The 24,390-nt window shown below is 50.0% G+C and overlaps 1 protein-coding gene across 1 annotated transcript; it reads left to right on the top strand.

The window, feature by feature from the left end:
- Positions 1–13,221: 13,221 nt before the first annotated feature.
- Positions 13,222–20,969, top strand: LOC101043648 (TBC1 domain family member 3F). The gene is given in 12 exon segments (XM_074387994.1): positions 13,222–13,290; positions 13,721–13,803; positions 15,037–15,097; positions 15,582–15,662; positions 16,116–16,223; positions 16,555–16,660; positions 17,778–17,830; positions 18,380–18,500; positions 19,222–19,316; positions 19,700–19,765; positions 20,210–20,309; positions 20,950–20,969. Coding segments are annotated over 12 exon segments (963 nt in total).
- Positions 20,970–24,390: the final 3,421 nt, after the last annotated feature.

Raw genomic sequence — 24,390 nt, 5'->3', positions numbered from 1 at the left:
CCAGGGCCAGCGTCAGAGCATCCATGGGTGCTCCCTGACCTCAGTCCTCCCCGCCCAGGGTGGTCCTGGGCCACACACAGGGGTGGAGGGAAGTGACTCCTGCTGTTGAATCTCAGAATCAAAATGCTAATACTATTACCTCATGGACTTTTTAGTATCGCTAATGGTCTTCAAAATACTATCTGTAATGGTATCTCTTTTTTGTTTCTGATATTTTAATTGGGTGTTTCTCTCCATGACCCTTGGTTATTCTAGCTAGAGGATCCTGTGGGGAATGTGCCCGGCACACAGTAGGGGCTCACTCTTCTAGACATGTTCTCTGAAATCTGGCTCATCTGTCCTTCCACCCAGGGCCTACGGGATGCCAAATTCCAGGGGCCAGAAAGAACTTGGGACAAAAGGAACATTCAAGGGGAGGGCTTTGACCTGGGCTGAGTCTGCCTGTGCCATTCAAACCTGGAGCCTCAAGTCCTGAGACAGGGCGTCCAGAGGCCCCAGTGCAGGGCCCTCCTGATGGACACCTGCTCCCCTGTACTCATTAGCAGCCTCACCCATCCTACTCTCAAAGCACAGCTGGCCCTCGTATCTGGGAACTCTGCATCTGTGCATTCAGCCAACAGTGGATTGAAAACATTCAGAAAAGAAATTGGATGCTTATGCCTCAATCAACATGTGCAGAATTTGTTTTTGTCATCATTCCGTACACAGTACAGTATCACAACCATTTAGATATTATCTGCATTGTATTAGGTATCACAGCTAATCTAGAGATGGTCTGCTGTATACGGGAGGATGTGCATAGGTCATATGTAAACGCTAGGCCATGTTATATCAGAGACTTGGGCATCCCTAAATTTTGGCATTCCTGGGGAATTCTAGAACCAATCCTCCATGAATATCAAGGGATGACTGTATACACTCAGGAAGGAAGGCTTCTCATTGGAGGAAGGGCCCAGTTCAGGGCAGACAGGGACATCCTCTGTGGACTACTGTCCATTCATCCATCCATTCATCCATTGGCCCAAGGACAGCCCTAGCAGCAAGTGGAGACAAGAGAAAAGACCAACTCACGTCATCCAGCTTTGAGGTCCTAGAAGAAGTTGCACCAGTATGAGGATAGGGGGTCAGTTTCCTCCAGGATCCAGAGAGCACATCGGGCAGCCTCGGGGTGAGGAAAGGAGCCCTGCCTCTCCAGCAGCCACACAGGCCCGCAGTAGGATGGAGCTGGACTGGCCACGTGGATCGCTTGGGCCTAATGAGGGGAAAAGCAAGACCAGGCAGCAGAGGCGGAGCGTGGGGGCAGCTGGTGGCCTAAGGAGAAGGTGCCTCAGGGAAGGGGTCTGTATTAGTTTGTTTTCACGCTGCTATAAAGAAATACCTGAGATTGGGTAATTTATAAAGAAGTTTAATTGACTCGCAGTTTGGGAAACTCACAATCATGGCAGAAGGCAGAGGGGAAGCAGACACCTTCTTCACGTGGAGGCAGAAGGGACTAAGTGGAGAATGGGGAAGTGCCACATTTTAAAACCATCAGCTCTCCTGAGAACTCACTCACTATCAGGGCAACAGCACAGGGGAAACTGCCCCAAATCCAGTCCCCTCCCACCAGCTTCCTCCGTTGACACAGGAGGATTACAATTCCAGATGAGATTTGGTGGGGACACAGAGCCGAACCTATGAGGGTCTCAGTCTGTCTTGTAGCTCCCCCTGGGCTGAGGCTGAGTGCAGATCTGCTGGCCCTGCTCTACAGCATGCGGGCTCTGCCAGTGGGCCCCCCTCTGCTGCTTCCTGGGGTGGTGGCTGCTTCTTTGAGAGGAGGGTGGATCTTTTCTCCTGACAGGTCCCCACAGGGCCTTGTGGAGTCCTGGCCATGTCCTCCCAGGGTAGGGGCAGGAAACTGGGCTCCTCGCCCTTCTTGCTGCTTGAGTGACAAGCCTGAGGTCATCCCTAGGCCTGTCACTGCCTCTGCTTCTAAATGGAGGCATTTGTCAAATCTTTCTGGGAGAGGCTCAGCGCTCATCCCTGTTGTCTGTTCTGTGTTGGTAGAGCCAGGTTAAGACATCTGGCCAAGCAGATAGTAGAGTCGCCCCAGGAAGGGTGGGTGGAGGGTGCTGGCTTTTGGGCTTGCATAGACTGGAGTGAGAGCGGAAAGGTTACCAGGAAGCAGCGCTGTCAGGGCTAAAGTCACGAGGAGGTGGTTATGCTGCTGGAGGCGGTGCGTGGCTGGTTTGGGATGGGGCATAAGTGAGAGCCAAGGTTGGGCAGCACCCAGCGGGGGCAGCTGACTCACCTCTAGGGGCTGCAGAGCCCGGTGGTTGTCCTTAGTTCCTGGATCTAGGGAAACTTCTAGAGCCTGGGTCTGGGGCAGCCAAGGGGTGGAGGTGGTGAGGGACCAGGTGAGGGGCGGGAGAGGAGACCTTGCCTGGCAGGGTGCAGGGCAGAAAGCCATCCAGGGACCATTTTGCAGTCAAAGCTCTCATCCCAACTCCCACCCCCAAACCCACCTCTACCCCACCGTGGTGCAGGCTTGGGCCTGGGCAGGGGTCCTCGGCTGTGGTCTCAGCAGATCACCGGATGGAAGCCGGCAGCCCAGCAGGTGCGCCACTCGAGCCAGGGTGACCGGCAGCTTCTGCTTCTTGGAGTGCGGGGCCCCACACCCCTGACCTTGAGGGCACTGGGAGGTGGGGGACCAAGGTCCTGCAGCCCTGTGCCTAAGAGTCCTGTGTGCACCTGTCCAGGTGGGGACCCAGGAGCCTGAACAGTGGCAGGGAGGGAGATGAGGAGGGAGAAAGAAGTGGGGAAGAAAGAGAGAGATGTGAAGGGAGTGAGATAGAGAGGGAGGAAGAGGGACGGGGAGAGAGACAGAGGAGGCTGAGAGGAGAGGAAGGAGAGAGAGAGAGAGACACGAAAGGCAAAGAGACAGGGAGAGATGTGCATGAGTAGGAGGTCGGGTCACTCTTGATCCCAGTTCCCTGTGAAAACTGCAGGTCACCATCACCTAATCACACATGCAGTAAAGTCTTCTGCCTGCTGCTTACAGCCCCCAAGCACCCCTTCTCCAGGAGAGTAAAGCCTTTGACCGCTGCCCTTCCTGAATGGATTTTGGTAGTGTCTTCTGAAGAATCGTGATGTCTCATTGAAGGAACGATATGGATAAAGAGGCTGATTTCAGGAGGAGCGTCACATGAGGCTTTCCAAAACATTCTCAGCTGAAAGGTCTCTAATGAAGGTTTCAAACTCCTCAGTAGTTGGATCGCTGGATCATCGGTGCTGGTGCTTTTCCTTTCTCTGATTTATTGTTTGAATCTGTTGAGGATCAAACAAGTGTGAAGTTGACTTGAATAGCGCCTTCACTTGACAGTCACATTCTTGGTAACTGGATTATACCTCTGATAAAGGAGACAGATGAGAACCACACTCCTGCAGCTGTAGTACCCAAGCCCTGGGTGTGCAGAGAATGTGTGAATCCTTGGGGTAAATGTGTATTTCCTACAGGGACAGAATTATAAGGTTGAGTAATTTATTATTTTTAATACATTAATGAATGAAGAACAGACATAGGTATACTACATAGGTGTGTATGGGATTTTTAATATTTCTTTGCGATGGCAGGGGGAAGGTTTTCTTTGTTTCCCAGGCTGGCATGCATTGGCCTGATCTCAGCTCACTGCGACCTCTGTTTCCGGGTTCAGGCTATTCTACTGCCGCAGCCTCCTGAGTAGATGGGATTACAGGTGCCCACCACCTGCCCAGATAATTTTTGCATTTTTCAAGGAGATGGGGTTTCATCATCTTGGCCAGGCTGGTGTCGAACTCCCGACCCAAGTGATTTGCCCACCTTGGCCTCCCAAAGTGCTGGATTACAGGCATGAGCCACTGCACCTGGTCTGGGTTTGTTTTTGTTTTTGTTTTCATTTTTCCTGAGATGGAGTTTCGCTCTTGTTGCCCAGGCTGGAGTGCTGTGGTGTGATCTTGGTTCACTGCAATCTCTGCCTCCCAGGTTCGAGCAATTCTCCTGCCTCAGCCTCCCAAGTAGCTGGGATTACAGGTGCCCGCCAACATGCCTGGCTAATTTATGTATTTAGTAGAGAGAGAGTTTCACCACGTTAGTTATGTTGGTCTCGAACTCCTGACCTCTGGTGATGCACCTGCTTCGACCTCCCAAAGTGCTGGGAATACAGGTGTGTGCCACCACGCCCAGCCTTGGCTTGGGTTTTTAAGATTAAGTATATGACTTCAAAAGAAATTTAGTGCTTATAGTGGACACTCCCATGCCTCCTGGAGCTTGAATTCACTTGTCCTCCATCAGAGTCTACGGGTGGAAAAGCTGGAGAGGTGCTAAGTGAGGATATTCTCTGCCAACACACCCTCCTCACCTGTTTCTCAGATCCCCTGCTGCTGTAGTTTATCCAATACTCTGCCAAAATGGAAGAATCACAGAAAAGACCTCATTAGTCACTAGTGTGAGGTTCTAACCCATCCATTTATGGACCACCAGATATCTGAAAACCATCGAAAAACAAAGGCAACAACAAAAATGTTTTCATTTATTTACTCTTCTTTCAATGGGTATTCAAACGAAATCTTCAGAAATAGGTTAGCTATGGCCAGATGCAGTGGCTCATGCCTGTAATCCTAGCAGTTTGGGAGTTGGAGTTGGGGGGATTGCCTGAGCTCGGGGGTTCAAGACCAGCCTGGACAACATGATGAAACCACCGTCTCTACTAATAATACAAAAAATTAGCTGGGCATGGTGGTGCAGGCCTGTGGTCCCACCTACTCAGGAGGCTGAGGCAGGACCTCCTGAAGCAGGAGAGTTGGAGGTTTCAGTGAGCAGAGATTATGCCACTGCACTCCAGTCTGGGTGACAGAGTAAGAATCTGTCTCTAAAACAAACAAGTTACCTAGTAGGGGGAATATCCTGTGGTAACGTCTATACTTATCAAAAGATATCAAAGAAAACGTCAAGAAAATCCCCATCTCTATTGAAAATATAATAATTAACTGGGCATGGTGGCACACACCTGTAATCCCAGCTACCTGAGAGGCTGAGTCACAAGAAGCCCTTAAACCAAGGAGGTGGAGGTTGCAGTGAGCTGAGATTGTGCCAATGCATGCCAGCCTGGGTGACAGAGAAAGGCTCTGTCTCAATAACAACAACAAAAATTACTGGCCTGTCAAATAGATTGCATTGCTTTGGGCTTGCCTTTATTTAGCAAGTAAAGAGAGTGAGAAATGTTCTTTCCATGCATTTCCTATGATCTTTGTGCTTCATGAACTAATACTTTTGTACTCCTTTAAAAGAAAAACATCTTGAAAAAATTTCCTAAGAAATTCTATTACAAACTGGAAGTGACTTTGTAGAATTACTTCAGCCTAACCCTCTTTTTGAATAAAAAACCTAAGGCCATGAGGATGAAGATTTGATGTGTATTCCACAGTGTCTTGTTTGATGCCCAGGTTGGAAGCATTCACAATGAATCAACTAAGAAATAAGTAGAGTATCACTGATTCCAGGAATCTTTCTCTTTTTTTTTAATCCTCTGTATTTTCAGAATGTCAAGGTCTATGAATCATTACTCACCTGTAAAATCAATTAAATTTCAACTAAATCCTAGTATTGTGAATAATTAGTTTTCTGCCATTTCTCTTTATTCTTATACAGTCCTGATAAACATATGAATATAACGAATATGGAATAACCAGTAGTAGAGATTCTTCTCTCATTCCTTCATTTATTCAACAAACAAACGTTTAATGAGTGTCTACTATGTGCCTGGCTCTGTACTAGGTGCTAGGCATGTATGTGTGAATAAGACAGAGGCAGTTTTTTCCTCCCCTCGTGGAGCTTTAATTCTACTGGGCTATTGTTCTCTCTCGTATATCTGATAAGGGAGGATTTATATTAGTAGTCTACAGAGCATCTGTTTAATCTTTTTCATTTGCCACATCCAGGCACCGTCACAGGGCAGGTCAAAGTCTTCAGTAAGATTGGAGAGCACAGTCATTGCTTGGGCATTATCTGTGTTCAGTGTAACTCCGTCTGTACTGAGCTGCTCATATGCTGATACATCCACCTGATGAAGGTTAGTGGTGTTTCAGAAAAGGCAAAAGAAATGCTCTGGACAGGTGAGTTCAGAAGTTGAATTTGTCAAACATAAATTCCATTTGTAAAAAGATTTTTGACTATTCAAATTTGAAAAGGCAATTTAATACAATTTTTTTTTTTTTTTTTTTTTGAGATGGAGTCTTACTCTGTCGCCAGGCTGGAGTACAGTGGCACAATCTGGGCTCACTGCAACCTCCACCTCCTGAGTTGAAGTGATTCTCCTGCCTCAGTCTCCCCAGTGGCTGGGACTATAGGCATGCATCACCACCCTAGCTAATTTTTTTTGTATTTTTGGTAGAGATGGGGTTTCACCATGTTGGCCAGGATGGTCTTGATCTCCTGACCTCATGATCTGCTCACATCGGCCTCCCAAAGGGCTCAGATTACAGGGGTGAGCCATCACCACACCAGGCTTTAAAACAATTTTATAAAACAAAGAGCTGATTGCATATTATAAGTGGCAATGTAGATTAGTGCCAAAGCATGCAGGACATGGCTGTATATTTTGGATTTAAAGCCAGTTTCTGAGTAGTCAATAGCTAGTTATCCAATCTGTGGATAATTTAAATCTCTATTATATTTCCTCTTGGTAACAGGCAAGGAAAGAAAAGAGAATTTAATTTTGAAGCTGAAGGAACCATAATTCCTTTGGGGCAAAAATTTAAAAGATTGTTTCTCACAGATTCTATAACATAGTCCATAATTCCTTTTTTGGCTCCTATTAATTTACTATTTTAAGTATGTTTTAAAGGACTGTGTTTAAGTAATTGGTTCCCTTTAACTGAACTTCTTTTTATTTCTGATATAACACCCCTTTTAAATGGATCAAGACAGAATATTTGAGACAATGGTGCTTGAGATTGAACAACTTTTGGCAAGGGTAAGTGCTTTCTGTTAAATGGCTATTTTGCAAATAAGTGTGTACTTGTTAGATAGCATCCTGGATTACATTGAGACAGACATGTTTATTGAAATTACCCATTCCATTCAAGATCTGTGCCTCCCCAGCCCACCTGAGTTTTCATGACAGCCATTCTCAGGTCATATGGTATTATTTTGGTCTTTATGGACTATGTGAGTGAAATGCTGAATTCTTACTTGCTCTGTTTCTTTCTTTTTCTTTTATTTTAATTTTTGAGATGGAATCTTGTTCTGTCACCCCAGCTGGGGTGCAATGATGGGATCTCGGCTCACTTTGCCCTCCACCTCCTGGGTTCAAATGATTTTCCTGCCTTAGCCTCCCAAGTAACTGGGATTATGGGTGCCCGCCACCATGCCCGGTTTGTTATTGTATTTTTAGTAGAGACGAGGTTTTAGCACGTTGGCCTGGCTGGTCACGCACTCCTGACCACAGGTGATCAGCCTGCCTCACCTTCCCAATTACTTGCTATTTGGTTTTTTGTTTTGGTTTGTTTTGCCACCAACCAAAAGGGCATATAGGCAGAAAATTTGCTTTTAGCTCTTTATAGTGCTTGGTAAAATATTTTGATTTCCCCCTTTTCTTTCTAGCTTACAGGGGCAAATGATAAAATGGCAGAATATCCCAACAGTGCAGGTGTCCTCTCCTTGAATGCAGCCCTGATGCATACATTACAGACATAGAGACATATTGCAGGTTATATATGGGGCTCAGGACTTTTCCATTATCACAGGAGTTTTTTTTTTTTTTAATCTCTGCATACAATATGTGCACATGTATTTAACAGAACAAAGAAGAAAATCTGAGAAAATAAATGCCAAGCTATAGGGACTTGTTTTCCTTTTTTTTTTTTTTTTTGTCAGTATTATAAAATTCTGAAAATATCTAATAGCTTATTATTTTCCTGGTCAAGTAGAGTAATATTCATCATTGGGTATGTATACTTCCACTGGGAGACCTAGATAGCTAGCTGTAACAGTGAAATAGCCAATGATCATGAGGTATAGAGAATAACATGCTGGGTACAGTATACTCTCATCTGGCTTTGAAGACAGTATGGAGGGGGAATGATTTACTATATTTAGTATATTTGACAAAACATTAAATGTGTGTATACCAATAAAAGTACATAAACTCAAAGACTGATATGGAGGATGTGTTAAAAATATAGTAGAACAATAGAAAGGCAGTTTTTTTGTGTGTGAGATAGGGTCTCCCTCTGTCACCCAGGCTGGAGTGCAGTAGTGCAATCACAGCTCACTGCAGCTTCAACCTCCCAAGCTCAAGCAATCCTCCTACCTCAGCATCCTGAGCAGCTGGAACAAGTACGTGCCACCGTGCCTGGTTAACTTTTTAAAAAGTTTTTTGCAGACACAGGGCCTTGCCTTGTTGCCCAGGCGGGTCTCTTAACTCCTGTGTTCACGGGGTTTTGCTATGTTGCCCAGGCTGGTCTCTAACTCTTGTGCATGGACGATCCACCCACCTCAACCTTCCAAAGTGCTGGGATTACAGGCATGAGCCACTGTACCGAGCTGCAAATATTTTTAATATTGAGAAAATTCAGCAACTATTTCTAATTTTAAAAACTCTTCTTAAAAAATAAGAATGGAAGATATTTATTTAATGCAAAAATGCATATACTAGGTTAAAAGTCAGCATTGTGTTTAAAGGTAAAGTATTAAAATCACTCCCACTGAAGAAAAAAACAAGACAAGAATACCCATGATCACCACAAACATCTAACAGTATTTTTTAAGTTATTGATGCTGCAATTATACGGCAAAAAGAAGTGAGATGTAAATGATGTAAAGCAAGAGGCAAAATTTCTATGACGGGACAGGATAAGACTATATGTCTAGTACGCCCAAGAAAATTCACTGATAAAAAGTTAAAAACAAATTCAGTAAGATGGTGGATTACAAAAGGAATACATAAAAGCAAATAGTTTCCCTACATAAAATGATAAACTGTTAGAAAACAGAATGGAAGACTCTATAAAAGTCTTAGGTATAAATTTAATAAGGAATGTGTAGCACTTGTTTGTGCAAAATTCTACTGATGGACAGAGAACAAGATTTAAGCAAAGGAAAGAATCACTCAGTTTTTAGATGGGAAGACTTTAAGCTGAATGTTCTCATCCCAATAGAAATAGCAGGGTTCTTTTGTTGTTTGTTTAATTAAAAATAAATGACAGCATACCACCAAAGTTCATTTGGAATCGCAGACGTCAAGAACAACCAAGAAAAACAACCTGAAAATGAAGAGGTAGAGGGCTCCTAGTTGTACCAGATCTTAAAACCTGTTGAGAAGCTGGAATAGTTAAGACGGTTTGATTCTAGGGAAGAGAAACAACAAAACAAACCTGTCAACAGAATAGAGTTCATATACAGTCCCAAACGTGGATGGAAATTTTTAGTTTCTGAGAAAGATGTTGCTTAAAATCAGTGGAGCAAAGAGAAATTATACAATAAATGGAACTGTAACCATTGGCTACGTATTCAGAGATTTTTAAAAACCCAATTCTATCTCAATCCTCACATCCAGAATAAATTCCAAGTGGTTCCAAGAAAAAGAAACCAGAAAAGTTGAAAATGAAGCATGAGTGAAATTTATAAATTTTTGAGTGAGAAGGACTTTCTAAGTAAGACGATACTGGAAGCCATAACAAATGACTAACTCATTTACTCAGACAGAAATAATAAAAATAAGAAAAAGACAATAGGAAACTGGATGAAGAATATAAACTGGCCTACAAATAAAATGAGTGATCAATAATCAGGGATATTTTCTAACTAAAATACAGTAATCAAAGAGGTGATTTTTCACCTGTCAGATTAGCAAATGTTGAAACATTTATAACCCATTATTGGCAAGAGTAAACATTTAAAAAGGGCACTCACATATTGATGTAATCTTTCTAGAAGGCAGTTTATTTTATTTATGTGTTTATTTATTTGAGAGGAGTCTCTCTCTCTCTCACCCAAGGTGGAGTGCAGTGGCCCAATCTCAGCTCACTGCATCCTGCGCCTTCTGGGTTCAATAGATTCTACTTCCTCAGCCTCCAGAGTAGCTGGGATTACAGGCATGTGCCATGACACCTGGTTGCAGTGAGCAGAGATCACGACACTGCACTCCAGCCCAGGAGACAAATTGGAACTCCATCTCAAAAAAAAAAAAAAAAAAAATCCTGGAAGAAAACACAAAATGACTATAGTTATGAGATCTGGAGCAGAATGTTTTGTTTTCCTTTGATTCACCTTTATTTCTTTCGGTGCTTTTAAAATATTCTCCCCCATGTTTATACATTTCTTTCATTTTTAAAAGGTCAACAGGAACACCATGGGAGACGATTTTGATTTTCTTCTTTATCTACTTCTCTGACTTTCTATTTATTTATTTATTTAGAGACGGAGTCTCACTCTGTTGCCCAGTCTGGAGTTCAGTGGTGCCGTCTCGGTTCACTGCAACTTCTGCCTCCCGGATTCAAGCAATTTTCCTGCCTCAGCCTCCCTGAGTAGCTGGAATTACAGGTGCCTGTCACCACACCCAACTAATTTTTGTAATTTTAGGAGAGACGGGGTTTCCTCATGTTGGCCAGGCTGGTCTCGAATTCCTGACCTCAGGTGATCCACCCGTCTCGGCCTCCCAAAGGGCTGGGATTACAGGCATGAGCCACTGCACCAGGCCGTCTCTGAATTTTTTTAAAAGTATAATGAATATTCTGAATATCTTTTGAAAATACAGTGGTACAAAAATAAGGGAAAATGTTTAAAGATTATTTTATTCTTTACAATTCTCTTGTTTCTGTTCTTTTTCGATTAGTTTAGAAATTAAATTTTTTTGGGAGAGCTCCAAAATGATGAGATTTGAAAATGAGCTCTAATATGTGCACTATCAAGTACAAAGAGCCCCTCAAGTTTTCTCCAAGGCTATTTGAAGTTACTTTGTCCAAGATTTTTTTTCTTCCTAATTCTACCTCATAAGACAAAGTACTAGGAGGTAGAAAGGATAGTGATTTCATGGCCCTGTTTCCCAGCACTGAATTATTCTCATTTGAAAGAAGGTGGTCACTTTTCAGGAAAGTAATTATAAAGCTATTTTTACCTTTGGTTAACTTGATTTCTTAAATAGCAGTTTTCTTTACAGAAATTTACAGTGTGATGACGATACATAACTGGTTCAGTGAGATGAAAATCCATAATTAGCTTCTGTTGAGACTGGATGCTGATTTATTTCAGGATTATACACAGGAATTCATAAAACCAAAGCAACCTTTTTGGCAATACAGGAGAGGGAGAATCTCATGGGATCAGTACGAAAAGTTATTGAGTGAGTTGCCTTTTATATTATTTGGTAGAATATTTATTCAGATTTGGCTTTAGGATATGTCCATGGTTAACTGCAAATTGAAGGGCAGAACCACGGTTGAGATTTCAGGGTTTTCAATTCCCATGTCGCTGTCTTTTGAACACTGCTGCTGCAATGTCATCCTGATTTACTTTTCCACTTTTATCTCATGCTTCGTCTTATTCGATCCTCTGGACTCACGTATGTTGTATTTTGAAATATGCTTTAGAGAATATTTTAAGACTTAATAAAAGTAAGATAACTAATATGTAAGGGGACTTAATGGGAAGAAAAACCCCTTCCTGTATAGGGTAGGATATTTGGGTTTATAATTTATTTTCTTAGGTTGGTTTCATTTTCAAGTGAATCCAGAAAACACTGTTTTCTTTGACAATATTGCTGTAAAATTACCATAATATGAGGATATGTTGTCAATCTCAAATATATAAAATGACCAATTGTCAATCTCAAATATATAAAATGACCAATTTCAGTGATCATTTATTCTTTTAGGAAAACCTATTCTATGAAAATCCAATTTTGTGCCAAAAGTGGGAAATAAATGGAGGCATAAGTGTTTGCTTTACAGGACTTTATATGATTCATGTAAATAGAAAATGGTTTTATTACATGTAAAATATGACTTAAATTGGTCAAAATGTCATTTTTAGAAAGCATACCTTTTAAGCAGTATTGACTACGTAGAACAAGGATTCCATCTGTGTGCCACAAACAACTTAAAAGAACTGTCTTTATCTGTAATGACATAGGAAGTTGTTCCTTAGCATCCATCTCAACTCCAGTTCCTCAGGAACACTGCCCTTGAGGACAAATTATAATGAGTTTATTTTCTACCTAAAGTATAGCAGTTAGGCTAGTTTATTAGCTGGTTTAGTTCTGAGCTCTGTGGTTGAGAACAGATACAAGGGAAATTATGTCTTCAGATCTTACAGAAAGGAGATAGTGGAAATGATGGAGTGTACTGACCTTCTGATGATTTGTGTGAAATGCTTGGCTTTGTAATTTTACATTTCTTTGTAAAATTGTAGGCTGAAGCCTTGAGTTTATTTAGATAGAAATGTATTTCCACAGACTGGTTATCGGTTTTTTAAAATGCTGCTTCACAGTTGTATACTTCTTAAGGTATGTAGCTTTAATCTAAATTGAAATTGGGTTTTGTTATTGTCATTTGCTGTATTGATCAACACTTTATATATGTTTAACTTTTTGTTTTCAGTTAATTATACATTTGCACACAGTTGTAAGAAATTAGAGAGAGGCCGGATGTGAGGGGGTGTGGGCGGGCACATCACTTGAAGTCAGGAGTTTGAGACCAGCCTAGCCAACATGCTGAAACTGGGTCTCTACTACAACTACAAACCTTAGCCAGGTATGATGGTGTGAACCTGTAATCCCAGCTACTGGAGAGGCTGAGGCTGCAGAAGAGCTTGAACCCGGGGAGGCAGAGGTTGCAGTGAGCTGAGATCGTGCCACTGTACTCCGGCCTGGGAAACAAAGGAAGGCTCCGTCTCAAAAATAAACAGATAAATAAATCCCATTCATATTTTGTAGCATATCCATGTCTGTTCTTTATTAATGTATCAAAATAATAAATTGCTCAAAATTACAATTTTTGTCTCTCTAGGAAGATGCACCACAATGATGCGAAGGATTCACACATTCTCTGCACACCTCGAGAAGAGACCCACTCTTGCTCTTTTCACCTGGCAGTGGTCGAATGGGAATTATGCAGCCAGCCAGCATCTGGGAGCCCAGCGGGAGTGGTTGAGGTGTTCTCCGAAGCTCTCAGATACATTGTGATCTTCAGACAATTTTGTTTCACAGGATGGACAGGGGAGAGAGGATGAGAATACTGGTACAGGAGCGAGAGGACATCATTATGAAGTATGAGAAGGTACAGGTCCTTTGGGAGGCCGAGGTGGGTGGATCACGAGGTCAAGAGATAAAGACCATCCTGGTCAACACAGTGAACCCCGTCTCTACTAAAATACAAAAATTAGCTGGGCATGGTGGCACAGGCCTGTAGTCCCAGCTACTCAGGAAGCTGAGGCAGGAGAATTGCTTGAACCCGGGAGCCGGAAGTTGCAGTGAGCAGAGATCGCACCACTGCACTCCAGCCTTGATAACAAGAGTGAAACTCCATCTCAAAAAAAAAAAAAAAAAAAAAAAAAAAAAGAAGGTACAGGTCAATCTTCTCACTGGAGGGAGGTCTCTTACAGTGCGCCCTGGTCAATGGGTCCCGGGCTCCCCAGGAACACAGGGTGGGAATGTGTGGCCAATACCCCCAGGCCCTTGCACTCAGCAAGGCTCTCTCTGGGTTGCAGGGACACCGAGCTGGGCTACCAGCGGACATGGAGCCTGAGCCTGTGGAAATCCACAGCCGCACGGACCACTTTGGGATTGTGCAGTGAGTCCTCCATGCTCCCCTCGGCCCCTAAAGCACCTATCTCAGCTCAGGGGTGGGTTTGCTTTTAGAAAACACCTCCTGAGGCCCTGAGGCCATGTTTCCCCAGGTCAGGCCAACCTCCTTTCCAGGGTCAGACCTCCTCCCTGGCTCCCCTGCAGGTCCAGCCTGAGGTTGTTAGGCCAGAGGAGACGGGCCCATCCAGGGAGCGGGTGGGAATGGAGAGGGGGTTAGATCAGGTCCTGGGCTCTCAGCAGGTCCGTCTCCAAGTTAGCACAAGAGGAGCGGGGCAGCCTGAGGGTCCAGCCCTGTCCACTTACAGACAACCCCAGTGAGATCCAAGGTTTGTGGCCACAGGGCGGGGGGACACCTGGCCCAGCCTCGAGGCTGTTGTCCAGCAGGTCTCTGAGGGCCCACCAGCCCCTGTTCTCCCCCATTTCCCTGGAGCCATAGCCCTCCCTGTCCCCATGGGGAATGAGGGAGAAGACCGGCAGGGCCCTGTTCTGGGCATCTCACGGTGAGGCCAAAACGGCAGCAGAGCTGGCAGCTAAAGAGCCTGGGTCTGGTGCTGGGAAGTGATCCCGGCCAGGTGAGAGGAGCCCAGCCTGGCGCCCATCCCTCAGGGATCATAGCATGGAGAGACAGAGGATCCTGGGGAAGGTAGGGTGGAGGGAGCTTATGAGCCGTGCCACTTCTAAAATGCAGGGTGTAAGGCTCTGCTGCAGGGAGAGGCAGGTGGACGCTGGGAGGTCAGACCCTGTGAGGGCCTTGGGCATGCAGGGTGAGATAGGTCCCAAGTACACGCTGGGTGCACTGGACAGGTCTCAGGCTAGGCTCCGGAGACCCCAGCGGTTCCAGAGTGATCATATCACATGATCACTTTGAAGGGACTCCTGTCAGGACCGGGTCACCCACCCTGGGCAGCCCCCATCCCATCTCAGGGCCAACCTGTCTCAGCTCCAGCAGAAAGCACCACCTCCAGGCCAGTAGGGGCACCCCATTGTGTAGCCTCACTGCCCCCCAACACCAGGGGCTCCAGTAACCAGGGCCAGGCTAGCCCTGCACTCCGGATCCTCCCAGGTTCTGGCCCCTCCCAGGCGTCAGCCCCACAGGAAAGCCCTCGTCCTCCCCTGTGCCTTTTCCCGGGCTGAGCCCTGAGCTGGATGGGACAGAGCCAGTTCTTTCTGGGGGTCGGTTCCCAGACCCGACGGCTCCAAGCCCAGTGCAGGTCCTCAGCTCTGCTTGGTTTCCTTACAATGAGACGGAGCTGCCCCCTGTCAGTTCCTGGGAGACCAAGGTAAGATCCTGATGCATGGGGGGCCTGACCCAGGGATGGGGGACTGGGCAGGTGGTGAGTGAGGCAGAGAAGGCAGCAGGCCTGGGCAGTGGTGGGTGGTAGCAACATGCTGTCACTGGGAGGGGCAGCTTCCCTGCTGGATCTGACCCCAAGTCACTGTATCTCTGGCAGTTTGATGGAATTCCAAAGTAAGAACCAGAGTCATGGCTTGGGGGTGGCTGCCCACTTGTGTCAGAACCCCACCTAGAGGCTGAGACATCACCTATGATTGGTGTGTCTGTGGCCTGAGGAAGGCACATCCCGGGGACCCAAGGCCAGCCCACTGGCGCTCATTAGCTCAAAGGCTGTCAGCCCTTAGGATCTGCCCTTCCCTGGCTCCTTCCAGCTGGGTCCCACCAGGGCTCCAGAACCCAAGACTCAGCATCCATGGGCTGCTCTGAGAAGCCTGGGGGGTCTGCTAACTCCAGCATTCCTCCTCTGACAGCAAATTCAGGAGGAGCTGAGAAGCAAGATCAAGTGGATGGAAATGCTGGGAGAATGGGAGAAATACAAGAACAGTGAAAAAGTAACGTGTGGAGGGAGAGGCCCCGGAACCACTCTCTGCAGGGACAGGGGGCAGGCACTCATGGCTGTAGCCAGGCACCCTCAGCCTCTCAGAGGGCAGGTTGCACACTGTCCTCATGCAGAGGATCGCAGGCCTGATTGCCAGCTTTACTGCCCTTTGGTGCGAGCGTCACCTTGCTGGAAGGGAAACTGAATCCAGGGCTGGGGCCGCCCGGAGCTCAGGGCTAGGACAGCCTCCTGGTGACCCGAAGGAAGGAACAGGTCCAGATCAGAGTTCAGGACTCTGAGTGCCCATTTCCTCTTTCAGTCCTGGGAAGGGAGACCCTGCCCCAGCTTGACCTCACCTCTACTGAGGAATCACGGGGCCAAAATGAATGATTTACAGAATTCTCAGGTTCTGGTCCTCACGGGGGTCACCCCTGGCCCGAGTCACAAGATCGTTTTCTGCCCACAGCTGGTTCGCCGAGTTTACAAGGACATTTTCATGAATATCCGGGGCCAGGTGTGGTCAGTCCTCCTCAACATTGATGATACCAAGGGAAAAAACCCCAGCAAATACCAGGTACGCTAAGCCAGAGCACAACAAACAGGCCAGGCCACGTCAGGGGCCCAGGTCTCCAGCTGCAGAGAACGAATATCAAGCCCCGCTTGGGGAGTGTGTGTGCTGGCCAGATGACATCCTGGGCACAGACGGCGACATAGGCACCACAGATGAGCTCGGCTTTGCGGACCCTCGCCGGCTTCAGAAACAAGCCAAAAAGCAGCTTTCTGCAGAGGGAAATCTTCCTTCTTTCCTTCCTTCTGGAAGTGCTGACTGTGGGATGACTGTCGTTTGGGGCAGGAGTCTTCAGTCTGTTCTGAGGCTGCTTCCTCCTCTTGGCCCTGCCCTGCAGCTCATGAAGGAGAAGGGGAAGAGGTCCTGTCAACACGTGCACCAGATCGACCTGAATGTGAGGATGACACTCAGAAGACACATTCTTTTCTCGGAGTGATATGGCTGTGCACAGGGCCCTAGCAGAGACGGGGTGAACCAGAGGGATGGGGAAGAAGCAGAAGCAGAAGCCAGGGTCACCCAGCAGGGTTGACAGAGCTGCCAAGGGCTCTCCTGGCCTAGGGAGCAGCCGGCACCAGGGACCGAGCAGCTCCCAGGTTCCAAGCCCTGGGCCAGGCTGGAACATGTGGGGCCAGAAGCCAAGAGGATCCTGAGGAGACAGAAGGCAGCATTGAGCTTTGTGAGCCACTGTCCAACTGGCTGCCAAAGTGGCTGTGCTATGTCACGTTCCCAGCAGACCTGAATGAGAATTTCCAGGACCCTGAGTGCCCCCAGCATTTGGTGCTGTCAATGCACTTGAACCACACGTCCCCAAAGTGTCACAGATATTGAACCCAATGACTTGGAAACTGACATCCACATGAAACCTGCATGCCACATTCACTGCCTCATTAATCGTCACTCACACACAGAGCCTTTGGGGACGACCGTCAGCATGGGAATGGGGCGAGGAAGGTTGGTTCTCCCTTGAAATAGAAGACTCAGTGAGAAAAGGGAACGAGCCAGTGATGCCCGCACAAATGTGGGTGGAACCTAGATGCAGTTTGCTAAGAGAAAGAAGCCAGACCCGAAAAGCTACCACTGTAGGATTCCCGTTGATAGGCCATTGTGGAAAAGGTCAAACCAGAGGGACTGAGAACCGGCCTGGGTGACCAGGAGCTGACGGATGGGGAAGGCGGGCTCCATAGGGGCCACTCTGGAGACCTGGAGGATGAAGGAGTCGCTCCAGGAGGAACTGGAGCGGTGGCCGGGAGACTCTGCACATTGGGTTAGAACTGTGGCAGAACTGTACCCCCAAAGACTGAACTGGCATGTGTGCAAACTGAAAAAAAAAGTCAATCAAAGCAAAAATGATTAGTCAACTCACTGTCCAACTGGGCTATCTGCATTTCATAGATGTGGACTTTACTGAAACATTTCTTAAACAGTCAAAGGCCCTGAAGAGCTCACTGCTTGTCTGGTGAATCATCTGAACCTGAAATGGGATTTGTTGTTAGGGTTTGTAGACAAAGTGAAACTAATAGCATCTCCACAAAAAAAACGAAAGCCCCCTTTCTCTGTCTCCTAGGCAGCGGGAACTATTCCATGTCCTGCTGGCCTACGCAGAGTATAATCCGGTAAGTATTCCGGGCAGTGACCATATTCCCATATTCATGGCCATATTCCCGGGTCTTATTGCCATATTCACTGGCGTGGGTGTCTATTGGGGGTGTCGTAGCTTCTTTCCCAGTCAGTATTTGTGAGCCATCAGGATATAGAAGGCATGACTCTAGCTCATCGCTGGCATAAACCTCCAAGCAAGGGGGGTAGTCTCAAGGGGTCAAACTGAGTCACAAAGGAGTCAGGGCCCTGACTCCTGGTGTCACCTGGGCCTGACCACCACTTCTCAGAGCAGGAAATGACACCTTCCTCCTGGGGCTGCCCCAAAGCCCAGGAGCTTGGCGGTGTCGCACGCAGGACGGTGTTCTCAGGAGACATTTTCATCAGTTGCTGAAGTGCCTGATGGACATGGCTCTTGTCGTGAAATGAAATGAATTTGCATCCTGAGGAAGCCTCCCCAGTCACCTCTGTCCTCTCCAATGCCATGAGTCCTCCCAGGTGACCTCAGCACCCAGGTGATATCCTTCCATGGTGATGTCCTTCCACGGTGACTCTGGCTCTTGCAGGAGGTGGGCTACTGCAGAGACCTGAGCCAGGTGGCCGCCTTGTTCCTGCTGTGCCTTCCCGAAGAGGACGCATTCTGGGCACTGGCACAGCTGCTGGCCAGTGAGAGGCACTCCCCGCAGGGTAGATGGACGGTGGACAGGTGCCCCTGGGGCCTCTTGCTACCAAACCCGGGGATGGCCACCCTGGCCAGGTGATCTCAACTTTGAGTGAAGGCACCTTCCTGTGTCGCCAGCTTGTTGGGAGCCTTTAGGATGTCTCTGCTGAGGGTCCCACAGGAGCTGGGGGCTGACCCCCAGAGCCCAAGTCAGACGCCTTTCATTCCCATCAGCAGAGGGCATCTCATCCTCCCCATGGCTGCCCTCTGTGTCCCGGAGCCACGCCCTCCAGCTCTGATTCTGTACAGCTGACTCTCCCCTCCCTGAGAGTCTTCCTGCCCTTCAGCTGCCTGGGCTCCAGCTGCCCTTGGTCCCCACGAATGGGCCTACTGAGCCCAAATGGCAGCATCTTCCCATCCCGTGTCCTCTGGCCCGACGCCACTTCCAGGAGACGACCACGAAGCCCAGCACCCACTCTGTTCTGGCCACCTTCTGTCTTGGCCTCAAAGTCAGCCTTGTTCTCCCAGCACCCTGGCCCAAGAGGCCTCCAGGAGCCCCTCCAGCCAGGCTCGAGGGGATGTTCCCACCCCTCCTCCCCAGGGCCAAGGCGGCATGGTGGGGTCAGCAGATGGGAGGGTGGGAGGCCTCGGGGATTGGGGGTGTCTGCAGCTGCCCAGCTCTTCCAGCTGAAGGCTCCACATCTTGGGAGAGGGCTCTGATTTCATGATGGGCTGGGGGCTTCTCAGGATTCCACAGCCCAAATGGTGGGACAGTCCAGGGGCTCCAAGATCATCAGGAGCATGTGGCGCCCTCGTCACAACCCAAGACCATGTGGCATCTGGTGAGTTTATGGTCCTCTGGACTCTTCTCCAGAGGCCCTGCATCACGTGGGGCTGGAGGAGCAGGGGAGCTGGAGCCCCTCCTGGGCTGGTGACAGGCTGAGTGGCAGCCAGGTCCTGACATGGAACATAGGGTCCTCCGTGGGCTGGGATTTGGTTTTTTCCCAGCCCTGGAGGTGACAGAGGCACAGGGCCTGGACCCAGCTCCTGCAGAGCAGGGTAAGGGCAATGTGTCCCCCGGGGGTGCAGGAAGGGGAAGGTGTTGTGGGGAGCCCCGGACACCGCCCAGTGTTCTGCACTTAGCGAGGGGTCTTCAGTGGGCCCTGGAAGAGGGAGGTTTCTAGAGCAGCCCAGGGGGCCCTGAGCACCTTGTTCCTCCCATCAGGACAAGGAAGGACTAGGCGCACAGGGTTTCTCATTAGGCTGGCTTCTCCAGATGCTCAATGATTAGGTAAGGAGGCACAGGGAGTCTCAGGGATCCTCCTTGCCATGCAGTGCCCTGCCTCCCCAGCTGGGGGGTCCAGCTCACCCCCAGCCCACAGGAGTCACATTCGGGTCCCCACAGGACACACAGCAAGACCCTCTGCCCCAGAAGGATCATCCCAAAGCAGAGGCTGGGGCTGAGGACTGGCCTCATGGGCAGACTTGGCCAGGATCTGATGTGGGAGGGCTCAGGGAGGCCTCAAGCCTCTCTCTCCAGAAGCCATCTTCCCACCAAAATGAGTGCCCTCTACGAGGAGCTGCAAGACCTTGTCTGACCCAGCCTCCCGGAGGGGTCAGACCACCCTCATGGGGAGGGTCACTGACTCTGGGGACTGAAGCCCCAGTGGGTTCAGCTTGAGCCCCAGCCTCAGCCTGGAAGGGCCAGGTGCTCCCACTCCTGCTGTCCCCACAGCTCTCTCTTGGCCTCACCCTGCGCCTGTGGGATGTCTGTCTCATGGAGTGGGGGCAGGCACTGATGCCCATAACAAGAAACATCTGCAAGGTTCAGAGGAGTAAGTCCACCTGTGACCTGGGGTGCACTGGGGTCAGACCCCAACTGACCTGAGGGAGCTTCCTCACACTGTCCTCATGATCCTCTGTTCTGGCCCAGAGGGAGGTCTGGCCGGGTGGGCTGGGAGGGTACAGTGTCACTGAGCCCATCCCCCACATGACCCAGATGAAAGTCGGGAGTGTGGTGAGCACTGCCCTGCCCAGGCCGCCTCCCAGCCACAGCCTCCTGTGCACATCTGGACCCCTGGGTGGCCACAAAAGGATCCGGCACTGCCCAGTGGGAGACTGAAGTGGCCATGGGGTATGGGCTCTGACCCCTCTCAGGGAACTCTCCTGGCCTGATGCCCACCCTGTCCCTAGAGTGCCTCCTGAGATCATCGAGGTCTGGCCTGTGGGCACATTTTTGGGACCTGTTTTACCATAGCTGGGTGTTGAATGACGACAAAGTATTAAAACATCTGTGGGCCTGGAAGCAAAAAATGACAAAGAAGCACGAGGACCTGCCATCCCCAGGTGGGCCCCAGTGCCAGCTCCCCTCCCGAGTCCCCCTCTGGGGAAGTCAGTAATGAAGGAATGCCTGGGACCCCCAACCCTACTACCTGGCCCTCCCTCTTCAGCCTTTCTTCCTCCTCTTCCTCCTAGACTGTAAGAATGTACAGTAGGCCCACCGGTCCTCAGGGCAGGCGCTCAGTGCATGTGGACTGGACGTGCTGTGCACGCAGGAGGGGGATGTGGGCAAGACCCTCCAACAAGCCCCCTCCCACTTTCCATGGTGACCCGTTGTCCCCCTCATGGGGCCCTCAAGGGCACCGGAGGAGCCAGACCCATTTGTGGGAGCCCCCGTCCCTCCCTGTGAGCACTGACAGCCTCAGAGAGCAGCAGAGGCCCCTCACTCCTGCACACCCCTTCAAGGGTGCCAGGACCACAAGCCTTGAGCCAAGGAGACGAGGGAATCCATGTCCCTGACCCCCAGAGAATTCAGGAACAGGGCACAGGTGCGACCCCAGACCCAGAGCCAGAGCCCAGAGTTCAGCCAGATGTGGGAACGATCAGTGCTGGCATGGACTGGGCAGTCCAGGAGAGCAGAGGGTGACCCACATCCAGGCCCAATCACCCACTTTGGAGACAGGTCCCCATGGGAGGTGGCAAGGGGGCTGGGTGACAGAACCTGAGTTCTGCCTGGGGGCTGTAGCCCAGGCCCAACAGCCCTGGGAGGAGGGTATGTGGCAGGAAGCCCCCAGCCAGCCTGAACCCTGGGGGGCAGTCCCAGGAGCCACCTGCCATGCCCCGATGGCCTCCTCACCCCAGGTGGCACACTCCCCTCCCTCTGGAATCAGCAGACTACAGGCGTGTCTTCAATGTCACACCACAGGGGCCACACAGGGCCCCTGAGGACTGCAGAGACCAGGCATGTGGGTCCCGGTCCGGAAAGGCCTGCATGGGCTCATTGAAGACGCCGACCACGTCTGTCTTCCTTTCCGCCAAACCCGAGCAAGGGTCCTCCGCTCCCACACCCGTGCTGGCTTCACCTGGTAGGAAGACCGTCTGCAAGGGGAACGGTCAGCCCCCTCTGGGCTCAGCAACCCGGTTCCAATGGCCCATTTGGTCAGCCCCACTGCCACGGGCGCCTCGTCCTTTCACACCCAGTCCTGGGGGGCTGTCTGTGAAAACATCTACTCTGGGGGTACTCAGGGTGTGCCCAGCCCAGCCTGGCTTAGGGATGACCTCGCCATTCCTGGCGCTACATGGAATGGAATTTGATGTCCCGGCTCCCGACAGACCTGGATGTTGAGGGCTCTTGGTTCCCCATTGTCATTTTGAGAAAAGCTGCTGGGTCTATGTCCCTTCTGAATGTGTCCTTTACAGGCCAGGGACCATGGTCAGGAGCAGCTGGCACCATGGACCGAACACCTCCCAGGTTTCAAGACATGGGCCAGGTTGGAACATATGGGGCCAGAACCCAGGAAAATCCTGAGACAGAAGGCAGCAAAGAAAATCATGTACAATGGGGAAAAGTGCTCTCCCTGAGCCATGAGTATCCACAGTAGGATCCACGGGAGGGCAGCAGCATGGAGGACCCGTGAGCCTCCCCAGGCAGCACTGACATCACCAAATGCTGGGGGCACTCAGCGTCCTGGAAACTCTCATCCAGGTCTGCTGGGAACGTGACATGGCACAGCCACTTTGGCGGCCAGCTGGGCAGTGGCTCACAAAGCTCAGTGCACTTGAACCTGTGGGATGTGTATCTCATGGAGGGGGAGCAGGCGCTGATGCCCATGATGAGATGCATCCACAAGGTTCAGAGGAATAAGTCCACCTGTGACCTGGGGAGCACTGGGGTCAGACCCCAACTTCCTCACACTGTCCTCATGATCCTCTGTTCTGGCCCAGAGGGAGGTCTGGCCGGGTGGGCTGGGAGGGTACAGTGTCACTGAGCCCATCCCCCACATGACCCAGATGAAAGTCGGGAGTGTGGTGAGCACTGCCCTGCCCAGGCCGCCTCCCAGCCACAGCCTCCTGTGCACATCTGGACCCCTGGGTGGCCACAAAAGGATCCGGCACTGCCCAGTGGGAGACTGAAGTGGCCATGGGGTATGGGCTCTGACCCCTCTCAGGGAACTCTCCTGGCCTGATGCCCACCCTATCCCTAGAGCGCCTCCTGAGATCATCGAGGTCTGGCCTGTGGGCACATTTTTGGGACCTGTTTTACCATAGCTGGGTGTTGAATGACGACAAAGTATTAAAACATCTGTGGGCCTGGAAGCAAAAAATGACAAAGAATCACGAGGACCTGCCATCCCCAGGTGGGCCCCAGTGCCAGCTCCCCTCCCGAGTCCCCCTCTGAGGAAGTCAGTAATGAAGGAATGCCTGGGACCCCCAACCCTACTACCTGGCCCTCCCTCTTCAGCCTTTCTTCCTCCTCTTCCTCCTAGACTGTAAGAAAGTACAGTAGGCCCACCGGTCCTCAGGGCAGGCGCTCAGTGCGTGTGGACTGGACGGGCTGTGCACGCAGGAGGGGGATGTGGGCAAGACCCTCCAACAAGCCCCCTCCCACTTTCCATAGTGACCTGTTGTCCCCCTCATGGGGCCCTCAAGGGCACCGGAGGAGCCAGACCCATTTGTGGGAGCCCCCGTCCCTCCCTGTGAGCACTGACAGCCTCAGAGAGCAGCAGAGGCCCCTCACTCCTGCACACCCCTTCAAGGGTACCAGGACCACAAGCCTTGAGCCAAGGAGATGAGGGAATCCATGTCCCTGACCCCCAGAGAATTCAGGAACAGGACACAGGTGAGACCCCAGACCCAGAGCCAGAGCCCAGAGTTCAGCCAGATGTGGGAACGATCAGTGCTGGCATGGACTGGGCAGTCCAGGAGAGCAGAGGGTGACCCACATCCAGGCCCAATCACCCACTTTGGAGACAGGTCCCCATGGGAGGTGGCAAGGGGACTGGGTGGGTGACAGAACCTGAGTTCTGCCTGGGGGCTGTAGCCCAGGCCCAACAGCCCTGGGAGGAGGGTATGTGGCAGGAAGCCGCCAGCCAGCCTGAACCCTGGGGGGCAGTCCCAGGAGCCACCTGCCATGCCCCGATGGCCTCCTCATCCCAGGTGGCACACTCCCCTCCCTCTGGAATCAGCAGACTACAGGCGTGTCTTCAGTGTCGGACCATAAGGGCTATATAGAGCCTCTGAGGACTGCAGAGACCCAGGCAGCTGGGACCCAGCCCGGAAAGGCCTGCATGGGCTCACTGGAGATGTCAACCGTATCTGTTTTCCTTTCAGCCAAACCTGAGCAAGGGTCCTCTGCACCCAGACCCGTGCTGGCTTCACCTGGCAGGAAGACCCTCTGCAAGGGGGACAGTCAGTCCCCTCTGGGCTCAGCAACCTGGTTCCAGCGGCCCATTTGGTCAGCTCCCCCACCATGGGCGCCTCGTCCTTTCACAGCCTGTCCTGGGGGGCTGTCTGTGAAAACATCTATTCTGGGGGCACTCGGTATGCCCAGCCCAGCCCTGGCTCAGGGAGGACCTCGCCATTCCTGGAGATTCATCACATGGACTTCTATGCCCCGGCTCCCGACAGACCTGGATG

Source organism: Saimiri boliviensis, chromosome 17 (assembly GCF_048565385.1).
Source record: "Saimiri boliviensis isolate mSaiBol1 chromosome 17, mSaiBol1.pri, whole genome shotgun sequence".
In the NCBI taxonomy this organism is placed as follows: domain Eukaryota; kingdom Metazoa; phylum Chordata; class Mammalia; order Primates; family Cebidae; genus Saimiri; species Saimiri boliviensis.
This window is presented reverse-complemented; position numbering and strand designations above follow the sequence as displayed.